Source organism: Belonocnema kinseyi, chromosome 1, assembly GCF_010883055.1.
Source record: "Belonocnema kinseyi isolate 2016_QV_RU_SX_M_011 chromosome 1, B_treatae_v1, whole genome shotgun sequence".
NCBI lineage: Eukaryota > Metazoa > Arthropoda > Insecta > Hymenoptera > Cynipidae > Belonocnema > Belonocnema kinseyi.
The window spans coordinates 9,196,879-9,212,602 of NC_046657.1; the positions used below are offsets into that span (position 1 = coordinate 9,196,879).

The 15,724-nt window shown below is 34.0% G+C and overlaps 1 protein-coding gene across 1 annotated transcript in view; it reads left to right on the top strand.

Annotated features, from left to right (window-relative positions):
• LOC117169129 (1-phosphatidylinositol 4,5-bisphosphate phosphodiesterase-like) overlaps positions 1 to 15,724 on the top strand; it is a 26,019-nt gene that overhangs the window by 9,523 nt on the left and 772 nt on the right. The window contains exons 9-17 of the mRNA XM_033355319.1: positions 4,127 to 4,385; positions 4,671 to 4,859; positions 4,950 to 5,115; positions 11,642 to 11,799; positions 11,887 to 12,090; positions 12,166 to 12,535; positions 12,620 to 12,760; positions 12,836 to 13,010; positions 13,303 to 13,506. Of these exons, the coding sequence (XP_033211210.1) occupies positions 4,127 to 4,385; positions 4,671 to 4,859; positions 4,950 to 5,115; positions 11,642 to 11,799; positions 11,887 to 12,090; positions 12,166 to 12,535; positions 12,620 to 12,760; positions 12,836 to 13,010; positions 13,303 to 13,506 (1,866 nt within the window). The remainder of the gene's footprint in view (positions 1 to 4,126; positions 4,386 to 4,670; positions 4,860 to 4,949; positions 5,116 to 11,641; positions 11,800 to 11,886; positions 12,091 to 12,165; positions 12,536 to 12,619; positions 12,761 to 12,835; positions 13,011 to 13,302; positions 13,507 to 15,724) is intronic.

The window sequence follows — 15,724 nt, forward strand, 5'->3', positions numbered from 1 at the left end:
ACCTGGGTGAGGTGTCTAGAACGGTGACTCTGGGATACCGGGCGACCTCTCAGAGTACGCAGCCTTATCCTTGCATGGGGGGCTCTACAAGGATGGACGAACTCCTTTCCCTAGCTTCTCGTGGGAACAAAAATGATAAAACCACACATAGCTGTAGTAAGTGCGGTTCAAAACAACAGAACGCGCAGGGCGATGGATCGGCGGGATATCGCGACCTTTAGGTGAGTGGAGCGACTGAATCACGACTTGCTAGAGTGCTACGATGCAAGTGTGGCCCCTGAACGGGGTTATATGGCACGGCTGCATGGTCTGTGGTGCGAGAAACACCCGGAGCTATCGCACTTTTCGCAGCAACGTCTATGAAACCATGTTTGAACTACTCCGAAGAAGGGGCTATGTAAGCGGAATGCCTACTCTACCACAGCTACAACAAGCCGGCAACAGAGAAATAGAGGCGACACTAAGACCAACCGCGGGTAGGCATCCAATGGAGGAAGAGCGATGCTTTATGACCCGGAGAAACACCAACACCAAGGTTTCTCTCAAGCCTAAAGATCTGGCTGAAATGGATAACAAGCTTCGTGGACATTTTTCCGGAGAATACGACCTCTGGGCTATCAATTATTGTGTGTATAATGTAGCGAGAGCTTTGGCCAATGTGAACCGTAAAACAAAACCAACGGTTGATCATAAGACCAAAAGACGAATGCATCAACTTGCCATAAAGATAGGCTGGGCAAGACAGTACACGTACTGCATTTAGTGTGTGATTGACTACATTACATCTGGCAGGAATTTTACCGCCAAGGTTCGAAAGTTCGCGCGAGAACTAAGGACCCGTTATCACACACTTAACAAGTCAAAGCTGCTGACCATCAGGCAGCATATTGTTGATAGAATACGGATACTATCTGACGCTAAGAGAAGTCTAGAGTGGAGGGAGAGGTGGGTCAGAGAAAATCAACAGTTTCTTTCTGACCCACCGCGACTCTTCCAAGACCCTCCAGTTACTGTCGAACACCCGCCCAAATCAGAGGAGGTCAAAGTACTTTGTAGAGAAGTCTACGAAGTGCAGCATAAACTGGACGAACACTCAGAAAATATAAATAACTTCAAGGAGCTATGTGATGCCCTCATGACACCTGATAAAGAATGCCCACCCATCACTACCGAGTAGGTGAAAAAAGTATTAAGAGGGATGAAGAACTATTGCGCACCGGGACCAGATTGTATCAAAACCTTCTGGTGGAAGAAGTTTCCTTCAACCCATCAGCATTTGGCCCGCATTTTTACCTCATATTTAAAGTCGGAAGAGCCGATTCCAGAGTGGTTGGTGGAAGGGCGCACAATACTTCTGCCAAAAATAGGCAACTAAGCTGGCCTGAAGAATTACAGGCCAATCACTTGCCTGAACACACTGTATAAGATATTCACAGCTATCCTAAATGATAGGATTGTTCGGGCAATTGAACCTGTGTGGCGAAAAATGTATGAACAACGAGGCTCAAAGAAAGGCGTAGCGGGATGTCGGGAGAACCTGCTCATCGATAGAAATGTCTGCAAAGATGCAGCATTCTACCAGCGTGACCTATCGATAGCCTGGATTGATAATCGGAAAGCTTTCGATTCGACCTCCCATAGACTTATCATCTGTCTTTTGGAAATCTTAAAGGTTCATCCACAAATAGTTATGTGCATAGAGAAATTGATGCCGCTTTGGAAAACCAGATCTACTAACTCATCTGGAAAAAATCGTGTGACAACTAACAAGATCACCTTTCAGAGAGGTGTCTTTCAGGGCGACACCATGAGCCCACTCCTCTCTTTCCTGATATTATTGCCACTATCTCTAGCACTTTGTCTTTCCGACGGGTACTAGTTCAGCAAACCTGCAGATCGAAAGTACAAGGTCACTCATGTATTTTACATGGACGATATTAAGATCTATGCTAAAAACAAAAAGCAACTACACCTAGATCTAGGGATTGTCGAACGATATATTAAGGAAATTTGAATGGAATTTGGGTTAGACAAATGCGCCAAGGTTTATTTGAAGCGAGGAAAACTTAATGGCATCCCTGAAGATCCTGAAATCGTTGATAAAAGCGCTATGCGACACCCTTGCGCTGGAGAGACTTATACATACCTGGGCGTGCCACAGAGCCGCATTCAGGATGTGACATCTATAAAGGATACTCTATGAAGCAGATAGAACCGTTTCATCCGGCAGAATTGGTCTTTCGAACTGACGGCGAGGAACAAAGTATCTGCAACGAACATGCTTGCCGTCCCGGTAGTATTCTATTCATTTGGAGTAGTTCCATGGACGAAGAGCGAGCTCAGATCCCTTGATATCGGGACAAGAAAGGTTATGCACATTAACAAAAGCATGAATCTTAAGTCTTCCGTTCCGCGACTGTACATCTCACGCCGTCAAGGTGTTTGCGGAATATTGAGTCTTGAATGTCTTCACAACAGGATTATTCTGGGTACAGCAGATAGAGTTGCAAATGGAAGAGACCCTCTTCTGAAAATGGTCAGGTGTCATGAAGAAGTGGGCAAAGGAGTGTTTCTGTACAAAGCAGCGGAGGAGGCTGCTGAAACACGCGGACTTAGCTTCAGTATTAGGGGTGAGCAAAATGCATCAAATTTTATCTATCTCGAGTACTCACTCCTGAAAGCTCGGATTAAAAAAGCACAAGAGAAAAACTTTCGTGAACAGCTCCTCGATAAGAGGATGCACGGTATCATCCACAAAAATGTGAAGGATCAGTCAATGTCTTGTGAGCTAACGTTTGCTTTTCTTAAATCGCCCGGATTGAAGTCTGGTACAGAGGGTTTCATTTTTGCATGCCAAGACGGTGTCATTTCCACCTTAACATACCGTCGCCACATTTTGAGCCAAGACATTCCCGAAGATAACTGCAGGGCGTGCCATGCACACCTCGAGCATTTAGCTCACATGCTACCTAGTTGTCCAACTCACGCGGAAACGACCTACATTCAAAGGCACAATGCGGCACTGAGAGTGCTTTATTACCATCTCTGTCACTTTTAAAGCATTAACCTTAATATCGCTCACCTAAATGCTCCTAGGTAAATCGAGTCAATTGTCGATAATGGGAAGTGCTGCAAGTGCCACTCGAGGCCTGACATGGTTCTTCTTGATTTCGAGAAGCGAATCATGTTCGTTATCGAATTTTCGGCACTAGTTGACAAAAGCATCATAGCCAAGGAGAATGAAAAGAAAGAGAGGTATCGAGACCTTATAAGGGAGTTGAAACGATTGCACCCGGAATATTCTGTTAAACTAATCGTCCTGATCGTCGGCGCTCTTGGAAGAGACAAGCTTTCACTCGCTAATGGCCTAAAAAGCATCCCTGCGTATCAACAATATGCTAAAACACTTGCGGGAAAAATGCAGAACGCGGTATTTCTTGGATCGCTCCGTGTTCTTAGGGTGCACGAGGCTTTTGCGGGAACGTTATATTGATTCCATTACAGACAGTAACCACCTATCTCACGGTCGTGAGACGTGGTTGTGGCTGAAATTTTACCGCGATTTTGCTGAGAGCGCATGCAATTTTTCAGATTAGCACCCGCTCCTGGCGAAATCCTGCGGTTGCTTTATGAAAAATTTTTAATTACATATATATATATACATACATATATATATATATATATATTGAACCCTGCCCCGAAATATTTTTCTGGGTTCGTCCCTGCTATCTGACAATCCCTAATATTTCCTAGTTGTCCCTATTCTTACTTTGATGTTTCCATTCCATACCGCGCCACGTCGTTTTTAGGCGGTGTGCAGCTCTCCGTCATGGTTGGTACTTATATAACTACAGATACTATGTTTATACACAAGACTTGGAGCTATACAGCGACCAAGCGCGACGGAGAACTGTACGCCGTCTAAACGCGATGTAGAGCTGTACACCGCCTAAGCGCAACGGACTCTGCTTAAACTCGACGTTGAAGCAGTATGGAATGGAGACGTCGATTTGAAATATTCTTAAAAATCAATTCACCCTCTTCCAATTGTTTGCAATACCAATTTTAAAAAAGAACAACAAATAAATAAAGAATAAAAATAAATAAATGATGAAATAATCATCAGGTGCGTGGAATTGGATTGTTGGGATGGGAAAACCCCAGAAGATGAACCGATTATAACCCACGGAAAAGCAATGTGTACTGACATTCTTTTCAAAGATGTTATTTATGCTTTGAGAGACACTGCCTTCGTCACGTCTGATTATCCAGTTATTTTAAGTTTTGAGAACCATTGCAGCATCAACAATCAATATCGACTTGCAAAATATTGTGATGATATTTTGGGGGATTTGTTGCTAAAGGAACCTCTCAAAGATTATCCTGTAGGTTAAAGTTGCTTAAATTAATTAAGTAATAATCAGGAAGAAGTTTAGTGCAACTGTGAAGTTAGCGGACGAGCGCAGCTCAACTCTCACATGTGGAGAACTTTCGGTCCGGCAGAGAGAGGGTCCCGAAGTGGGTTCCCGGCGTGCGCGCGCACGCTAATCAGGCAAATCGAACTAGGGTTCTCCGCAAGTGAGAGCCGAGCTGCGCTCATCAGCTAACTTCGCAGTGGCTCTAATCAGCTTCCTGTTAATAATTTACGGCTGATTTGAATTTTTTTAAAGTTGGAACCAGGAGTGCCTCTTCCTCCACCGAGTGCCTTAAAGCGAAAAATTCTCATAAAAAATAAAAGATTGAAACCTGAAGTAGAAAAAGTTGAGCTGGAACTTTTCCGATCAGGGCAATTTGAAGCCAAAGATGAAGTTGTTGAAGATGCAACCGCAGCTGGGGCCCCACCAACGGAACCTCCTCCGGTATTATCATTAATTTTTTTAAATACGAAATCCTAATTAATTAATTTATTGTTAATGCTAAATTACTGAATAAAAATATTCTTATAAAAGGAAGCTGCAGCGGCAGCAGCTCCAGCAGCAGGTGCTGAAGGTGGGCCTGAGGGTGAAGTCGCACCAATTCAATATTCAGGAAGTAGTTCAGCTTGTCATCCCTGGCTTTCGTCAATGATTAATTATGCTCAGCCAATCAAATTTCAAAGCTTCGATAGCGCACTCAGTAAGTGATTAAATAATTAATAATTATAGAATTTAAATAAATATTTGTTTATACTTTATTTGAGGGAAAATAACTTTTAATACAAAATAAAAATTTCGAATGATATTTTTTTTTGAATTTATTGTTTAATTGTTTTTTAAATTACATAAGCATAAATTTCCTAAGATTTTTGAGAAAATTCTCAAAGATTTTTGAAAATTTTAGATATGTTGAATCAAAGTTTCAACACAAAAGTTAAACTTTAACAAAACAGCTCAGTTTTCAAACAGAAAAGATGAATTCGCAACGAAAAATTTAATAGTTGATATTTCAATCCAAATTTTTTTTATGTTTTATTAAAAACAGTTGAAATAATTAAAAAAATAAAAAATCTCAACAAATTAGATGAATCATTGACAAACAATTTTAATATTTTCCAGAAGAGACAAATTTTATAAAACAGATTACTTTTTTAACCCTAAAATATGAATTTTCAAATAAAAATAATTTCTAACCAATTAGTTTAATTTTCCACTAACTGCGAGAATTTTTTAACCCGAAGTTTAATTTTCTAACAAAAAGGACGAATTTTCAGCTATAATTATGAACCTGCCAGCAATATATTTAAAGAAATATAAAAAAGATTTTCGAAGATTCTAGATAAGTAAAAAAAGTCATTTAGAAGATGTTTATAACTTTTTGACTCTTCAAATTTTTAAATTGACTAAAGTTATTTCTAAAATTGTCTTTAACCTTTGGGGTCCTTGTTTTACAGTTTTGGGAATGTTTCGTATTGTTTAAAAATTTATTAGAATAATGTCTTAAAATGAACCATAATTTATAGTTAAATATAAACAAATACATTTTAAAAAGAAAGAATAACTTTAAATATTCCTAGGGCCGACAACTGTAATTTTGTGATTGTGAACTTTCTTTTGTTAAAGCTCTTTCGGCTTTAACGAACAAATTCTCATCATGTATCTCGTGCTTTGCACTCGATTTTGTCCAAAATGTCAACTTTTCTACATTGTAAAAAACACTTTTACATCAAATTAAATAGATTTTTTATGTAACTCTGCATGGGATTGCTTAATCAAATATTGCAAAATAAAGCGAAAATTGTATTCATCATGATTATTTTAATATTTGTTTCTTATTTTGCTTTTAATTGTATTCTAAGCTGCGCTGAAACATGTATCATTTCAATAAATGTATATCATTACAATTCATAATATGCATAACAATTGAATCATACTAATTCTTATTTCCTTGTTTTATAATTTAAAAAAAATTTAATCTTGTTTTTTATGATTAAAGAAAAAATACTGCGCATCTGCATAGAATCTAATACAGGAACCTATATAGGGTCCTATATAGGATCCTATGCCCTCTTTCGTCTTTTCTGTCCTTTTTCCGAAAATTTAATATTTTTATTGTTAATCTTATTTTTTACGATTGAAAGAAAATCTACTCCACCTATTGAAAAATGTTTGATAATAAATTTATAGATCTTTTCAGGCGAACAACATTTGTCTGTTAATTTTAATTTGTATTTGTATCGCTGTTTCAAAAAAATTTGATATTTTAATCTTTAATTTTATTTTTACGACTAAAAACAAAAACTACGAGTCCTATCGAAAAGAGATTATTTACAAATTTGGAGGTTTTTTCAGTGAACACAATTTTAGCTAATTCATTTTTTTGTATCTTACATAGTTTAACAAAAAAATGAAATTTGTGGATTTTTCATCATTTTTGGTATGATCAAATTTGGAATTTTCAGCTTTTCGACCAAATCAAAAAAGTTATTACGATAATCTTGTACGGCTTTCCAAAATCAACCGTTTTCTTTTTTTGACTTTTTTTTTCATATCATGCGTTGTTTGGCTTAAAATGTTCATTTTAGTCTGTTTTTTTGGATTTTGAAAATGCTTTAATTCTGATAATTTTTCTTATAGAAAAAGGTCTCAGTTTTTGAATTTTGATCCAAAATAGTTGGTTTACGAACTTGTCCTTTCTTTTTAGGCCTTAAAAGTGTGCCAAAGGAGAATCCAATCTAATCAATTTTTCGAAAGTTATTGTACCCATAAAATACAGAATACAGGCAGACAGACAAACACCTTAGTAAAAATCATTTTTGCTGACTCAGTGGGTCTCAAGACGTGGAGATTTGATGAAAACCGATAAAGTGACATTTTACATAAAACCAATACCTTCTCATCAGGATGAGAATGTAATAGATACAAAAAGATCAAATTTGATAGATAGACAGACATTTAGCTTAACAGGAATAGAAAAATATTGACATGAATTTATAAATGATACGATGAGATATAGAAGAGAGGATCGAAAAGTATAGACTTGAATTTAGATTGACAAAAAATTAGGAAAAGATATATGTTGAAAGACGTAGAATACGAAGAGATTAAAAAAGATATAGAGAAATTTAGCTTGAAAAATAAATAGAAGAAGATTGACGTGGATAGACGAACGATAGAATGTGATGGAAATAGGGTATGAAACATGATAGACAAGCATGGAACGTGGAGATAGACAAAGATAGGCGTTGATAGATGTAGTATATGATGAGATAGACAAGAGGAGATTGAAGAAGATATATGGAAATTTAGATTAACAGAGATAGAAAAGGATTGATATTAATAGATAAAGAATAAGATAGAGAAGAGTGGATTCAATAAGATATACGCGAATTTAGATTAGGAAAAAGTTTAGATAAAGATAGCCGTTCATAGGTGCAGGATACGATGATACAGAGAAGGGAAGATTAAAAAAAGAAGACGGGAATTTAGTTAGAAAAATAGATAGAAAAAATTGAGATGAATTGATAAACAATAGGATGAGATAAAAAATGCGGATTGAAAAAGATTGACGTGTACAGATAAGGGATAGGATGAGATATAAAGGAGGGGGGTAAAAGACAGACGGGAATTGAGGTTAACAGAGATAGAAAAGGTTGACATAAATAGATAAAGAGTAGGATGAGATATAGAAGATGAGATTAAAAAAATAGACGTCATTTAGATTAACAAAGGCACAGAAAAAGATAAGCGATGTTAGATATAGTATACGAGGTGTGTTCAAAAAGTATGGTGATTTTTCAATTTTCGCGGGCTACGTACATTCAAGTTTAAATTTTTTTGTTTTGTTGTGTTGGTACACTCGTCACGATCATATGTTCACAGTTTTGAGTATATAGCTCGTGTTGTTTTTCTGGCAGAGGCGTAAAAGGTTAGAAGGGTTTGGTGTGCTCAGCGATTTTCTTGTTTCGAAAAAAATGGAGCAAAGAGTTTGCATTACATTTTGTGTGAAAAATGGAATCCCGTGTTCTAAAACTCTGGAAATCTTGAGAGTTGCATACAGTAAGTCTACTCTGAGTAAGAAAAATGTGTATAAAAAGGTACAAGCTGTTCCAAGAAGGCCGAGAGGATGTCGAAGACGAACCTCGCTCTGGACGTCCCAGCACGTCAACAACAGATGAAAACGTTCAAGCAGTGGAAGAAATGGTGTTGAAAAATCGCCGAATTACCACCAAAGAAGTTGCTGAAGATTTTGGCATATCGGTTGGCTCATGCCATGCTATCTTTTCGGAAAAAACGTTCTTAAATTTGGAAAAACAATTCGTGGCTTTTGGATCACGATAATGCACCTGCTCATTCATCGTGGCTTGTGAAAGATTTTCTGACCAAAAACAGCACCAGAGTCATGCCTCAGCCTCCATATTCATCGGGTTTGACCCCCAGTGACTTTTTTCTTTTCCCAAAGCTGAAGAGACCCATGAAAGGACATCGATTTTCAACGATTGAGTAGATAAAAACTGCATCGCTGAAAGAACTAAAGGCTATACCACAAAATGATTATCAGAAGTGCTTCGATGATTGGAAAAAGCGTTAGCACAAGTGTATTATATCTGAGGGGGATTACTTTGAAGGGGACAACATAAATATTGAGGGATAAATGAATATTTTTTGAGAAAACCATAAAGCAACCTTATTTTTTGAACACACCTCGTATGGTGATATAGAGAAGAGGAGATTAAAAAAAATTGACGGGAATTTAGATTAAGAAGGAATTATAAAAATGTAGACGATAACTTAGATTAACATGGAGATAGAAAAATATGAGCGTTGCAGGATGTAGTATAGAGTGAGATAGGCAAGAGGAGATTGAGAAAGATAGACGAGAATTTAGTTTAAGAGAGATAGAAAAAGATTGACATAAATAGATAAAGAATATTATAAGATAGAGAAGAGGGGCTTGAAATAGATAGACGTAAATTTAGATTGAAAGATATAGAAAAATATTGACTTGAATGGACAACCCAGTGGGCACAAAATTTGGCGACGTATTTACGACATCGTTACATTTTTACGACAACTTTAAGATATCCTATGTCCATGCCGTTAAGGTGTCCTTACGATATCGTAAAAACGTCGTATGAACTGACGATGTCTTTACGATGTCGTAAAGACACCGTAACGACACGAACATAGGATGCCGTAAAATTGTGGTAATGATATCGTAACCATATCGTGAAGACGTCGCCAAATTCTGTGCCCACTGGGAAAAGATAGGATGAGATAGATACTTATTAAACAAGATAGATGGGTATTAAAAAAGATAAACGTGAATTTAGATTGACAAAAGGTGAAAAAGGTTAAAATGAATACATACCGTGCAATGATGTAGCTAGCCCTGAGGGGGCCCTGTATCAAAGTTTCTTGGGAGTCCCTTTTTAGGGTATTAAAGAATATAAACGTGAATTTAGATTGAAAAAGATAGACGTGAATTTAGATTGACAAAGATTTAGATAAAATAGTATAGATATACATATTTAGGATACGATGAGATAGAGAAGAGGAGATAAAAAAGATAGACGGCAATTTAGAATGGCAGAGAGATAGAAAATGGATAAAGTGGATAGATAAAGGATAGGATGAGACATAGAAGTGGGGACTTAAAAAGATAAAACTGAATTTAGATGGGCAAGAAGTTATAACAAGATAATCGTTCATAGATGTAGTAAGAGATCAAATACAGAAGAGGGAATTAAAAAAGATACATGGGAATTTACATAGACAAAAATATAGAAAAAATAAGTGTTGCTAGATGTAGTATTGGTTGAGATATAGACGAGAGGATTAAAAAAGATAGACGTGAATTTAGATTTTCAAAGAGTTATAAAAAGATAGGCGGTGATAGTTGTAGGATAGGATGAGATTGAAAAAAGATAGACGGACATTCAGATTGAAAAATAGAAGAAGATTTATATGGAAAGACTAAAGATAGGATGCGTTAGCGAATAGGTTATTAAAAAAGATAGAAGTCAATTTAGATTCAAAAAGAGATCGACAAAGATAGGTGTTGTAAGATATAGTATAGAATAAGTTAGAGTGAGGAGATTGAAAATGTTAGATAAAAATTTAGATTAACAGAGATAGTAAAAGCTTAACATGAATAGACAAAACATAGGATAAGATAGAAAAGAGGGGAAAAAGATAGACGTAAATTTAAATTGACGAACAGTTAGAAAAAGATAAGTGTTGCTAGATGTAGTATAGAGTGAGTAAGAAAAGAGGAGGTTCCCAATGTGCAAAAAATTTGGCGACGTCTTTACGACATCGTTACGACACCTATACGACAACTTTACGATATCCTATGTCCATGTCGTTAATGTGTCTACGATATCGTAAAAACGTCGTATGATCTGTCGATGTCTTCACGATATGGTAAATACAAAGCAACGACATGGACATAGGATGTCGTAAAAAACGTTAGATTCGAATTTAGATTAACAGAGATAGTAAAGATCGACATAAATTGACAAAGAATAAGATAATATAGAGGAAAGGGAAAAAGATTGATGTGATTTTAGGTTGACAAAAAAAAAATAGAAAAAGATAAGTATTGCTAGATGTAGTATAAAATGTTTTAGAGAAGAGGAGATTAAAAAAGTTACATTGGAATTAGGATTAACAGATACAGTAAAAGATTGAAATAAATAAATAAAGAATATGGTAAGATAGAGAAGAGAGAAAAGAGATAGACGTGGTTGCAGACAGACAAAGAGATAGAAACGGTTAAGTGTTGCTAGATGTAGTATAGAATGAGTTAGAGAATAGGATATTGAGAAAGTAAGATGGAAATTTAGATAAACAGAGATAGTAAAAGATTAACATGAATAGACAAAAAATAGATCAAGATAGAGAAGAGGGAAAAAAGATAGACGTGAATTCAGATGGAAAAAGATTCAGATAGAGATAGACGTTGATAGATGTAGGATACGATGAGATACAGAAAAGGCGATTAAAAGAGATAGATGCGAATTTAGATTTCCAGAGATTAACAAAGAGATATAACAGGTTATGTTTGCTATATATCTTTCTATGATAGAGATTCAAATTTATTCATAAAGATAGGATCTCTATATTTTTACTTTCAGCAAGACGCTGAATATAAAAAATGCAATCTTTCACGTGACACTTTGGTACAAGCCCTTGAAAATAAAACCAATAACTTAATTTTCCAGAGAAGAATATCCACCACAATATGTCTTCATTTTCTGAGACTGCCGCTCTGAATTATCTGAAGACTTCCGGGGTTGAATTTGTCAATTATAACAAGCGACAAATGAGCAGAATTTATCCCAAAGGAACGAGAGTCGATTCCTCAAATTACATGCCTCAGGTTCGAATTCCATAATTTTTTATTTATAAATTATCATCTGTACATGAATAGATATAAAATACAATTCATATAAAATCTATTTTAAAGGTCTTCTGGAATGCTGGTTGTCAGATGGTGGCTCTGAATTTTCAAACTCCGGATTTGCCAATGCAACTGAATCAAGGAAAATTTGAATTTAATAATACGACCGGTTATTTATTAAAACCGGAATTCATGCGAAGGACGGATAAAACTTTTGATCCATTTTCTGAGGACGTGGATGGTGTTATCACATCCCAATGTTCAGTTCGAGTAAATATTTTTAATCTACTCACATTTAGAATAAATTTTTTTATTTTTAATAAAATTAAAAAAAAATTATTTTAGGTGATTGCAGGACAATTTTTATCGGACAAAAAAGTTGGAACCTACGTAGAAGTAGACATGTATGGTTTACCAGCAGATACCATAAAAAAAGAATTTCGAACAAGAATGATTCCCGGAAATGGACTGAATCCCGTTTACAACGAAGAGCCGTTTCTTTTCCGAAAAGTTGTTTTACCGGATTTGGCTGTTCTCAGATTTGGAGTTTATGAAGAAAGTGGAAAATTATTGGGCCAACGAATTTTACCTTTAGATGGTTTGCAAGCTGGATATCGACACATTGCCTTAAAAACTGAAGCCAATTTCCCTATGGCATTGCCAATGTTGTTTTGTAATATCGAGCTTTCAATTTACATTCCTGATGGCTTCGGAGGTGAAATTTCATTTTTTTTTTAAACTGGTTGAAAAATAAAAATATTAAAATTAACATTTTTGTTGAATAATTGGATTTTTCCAGATTTTATGCTTATGCTTTCTGACCCTGGAGCTTTTACGAAAGGGGCAGAAAAACAGGATCAAGCTATGAAGGGATTGGGAATTGAAAAAACGGACGCAAAAGCTGAAGAGGAAAAGAAGAAGAAAGAAGAGGCTAAAGCTAGTTAGTATTTCTGATAAAAAACTATAAACTAATTTTTTCTGGGTGTAAATTTAATTGAAAAACATATTTCTTCAGAGGAATTTAAAGTTGAACCAATTACTGTTGAGATGCTGAGAAAGGCCAAAGAATTCAAGTTTGGAAAGAAACATAATAAAGAAATGGATACCTTAAAGAAAAAACATGCAAAGGAAAGACAGACGATGCAAAAAAATCATATCACTGCTGTGGAAAAATTAGCAAAGGGAAAAGAGTGAGTATTTTATGCATTAAAACTACCTTACCGACAGCCATTGAAACAGATAACATACTCATCAACAGTCGGTAAAGTTGAGCCCCGCTTCACCAGCTGTTGGTAAGGTAGTTTATGCCTGTGAAATATCAAAAAAGTGCAAAAAGAAGAAACACTGTTACTGACCTATTATAACCGTGACAAACATATCCCTATAGATAAAGTTAGGTCGTGATCATGGGTGGTAAGTTTAGATATAAGTTTTTTGATTTATTTTTAAAATTATTAATTTCTTTATCGTTTGATTTTATAGCAAAAACTCTCTTATAAATGATCCAAGTGTTAAAAAAATGGTAAGTGAACAAACTACCGAGTGGTCTGCGATGGTGGAAAAACATAGAAAGGCAGAATGGGAACTTCATCTAAAACAGGTTGATGCCAGTCGAGAGGAAATGAAAAGAGTGATTGATATTGTTAAAGTAAATCAAGATAAACAACTGCAATTAAAACACGAAAAGTTAGTGAAAAAAAGTTTTCTTTTCCAGGAAGGAAACGGCTGAAAAATAGCGAAAAAGAGTATTCATGACCATATAAAATTCTCGAACAGTTTATAATATTACCGAATTGGAAAATTCCCGAATTATAACATTGCACAGTTTATGATATTACCAAATTTAAAAATACCCAAATAATAAAATTCTCGATAGAGAATTGCCAAATTATAAAATATCCGAACTAGAAAATTTCGGAAATCTAAATAATTTAAAAATTGTTTTTTGTTGAATATGATTTATTCATTAAAAATTAAATGATCACTTATTTTTATAAGAGAATAATTTGTTTAAAGATAATTTTTTTATCATTATTGTTCGAAATTGAATTAACATTACTTATACAAAATCTACTTTTCAAAATGAAAAATGTTCTTTATTTCTTTAAAAAAATTACATAAAATGTTCTCAAAACCCAAGAGTTTAATTTAAAAAAAAAATAATAAGAAATGAGTTTCGAAGTAAATCAATGCAGAATTGAGTCCTGCAAAGTTCGCTAGAAAAACTATATTAGGTTCGGAAAAAATGTGAGGCAGCAATTTTTTTTCTTTCGAGGCGCATGTGTTTTAAATTTGATTTTTGTAAACAATATTTATCAAGTTATTGTTATTTTAAATTAAACCAATAATTTCTAAAAGTTTTAACATTAAATAAATGTTTTTTTCGGATAAAAATATTTGATTATTATATTTTGAATGCTTAAATAATACTTGAAAAAAAAACAATATTTTTAAGTGTTTAAGTGGGACGACTGAAAAATCGCGAAACATAAAATTTCCTGAGCTGTGAAATTTCCGAATAGAAAATATCAGAACTAGAAAAATCCTGCGTCACAAAATTTTAGAATTTAATCGTTTGAAAAAATATCTTTCAATAAATATGATTTATTTATCAAAAAAACTTCGCAAGATTAAATTCGGCGTAGATTTATCCCGAAGTTCATTTATTTTTATTTTTTTTCAATAAAAATTCGATCTTTGAAAAATATTTTTGAATGTTTTTAAATAATATGCACATTTTCACACACAAAATTTCATCCAGCAGTATATTTTAAAAACATTTTTTATTCCAAATTAAAAAAATTGGTTTAAAGAACTTTAAACTTTAGAAAAAACTTTCTCTGATAAAAATACTAAATTATTGTATTTTTAATTAAAAATTAATATTTAAGAAAAAAACATTAAATTCCATTGTTTGAATTCGGGAATTTTCTAGTAAGAATATTTCATAATTCGGCAATTTTCTGCCGGGAACTTTATTATTCAAGAATTTTTAAATTCTGGATTTTTATATTTTGGAAATTTTATAATTTCGTGGAATTTCATTATTCGGGAATTACCCAATTCGGAAATTTTCCATTTCGCGAATTTTACAGTGTCAGGGACTATTTTGAGAGATTTTTAAATCATCCCGGCCACCCTTTAAAATTTTGAAAATTTTCTCAATTCAGTTAAAGGTGGCCGAATTCCTAATTTAAGCAATTTTTCTTGAGATGAAAAAAAGTAATTCAAATTTTTTTCTGAATCTGTAAAAAGAATTTTGTTTATTTTTCACATACTTATACCAGTTGAAGGGATGAAATTCAATTATTTTTCTGAACCCAAAGTTGAAGATTAAAAAAAACGATTTATTAAAAATTCGTAAATATATAATTATCGATATAAACAAAAAAACGATATAAATAATATATCGTAAATATATAATATTATAAAATATATAATAATTTGAAATTAAAAAGTTAACAATTGTGCTGTTCAGAATTTCATTTTGAAAAGTGCAAGTAACGAATTGAATGACAAATCCCGAAAAATAAAATTCCCGAAAGTATAAAATTCCTGAATTAAAAAATTTAAGAATAAAAAATTATTGTTTGAATTTGAAATTACATTAATTGAAAAAATATATTTCTGAATGAAAATTGTTTTCAATTATTGTTAGACTAAATTTTTTTTTCTATGAAAATATATAAATACTGCATTTTGAATACACAAATAATATTTAGCAAAGAACAATTTCTTTATTGTTTGAATTCGTGAATTTGATAAATGGGGGAGTCTTCTAGTTCAGATATTTTGTAATTCGGCAATTGTTAAAAAAATTGGCAATAAATTATCTCTTTTTTAAATTATTAATTTTCTTTAATTTTTCAGTCGTCCCCAGAAAGAAATATATGAATTTAATATA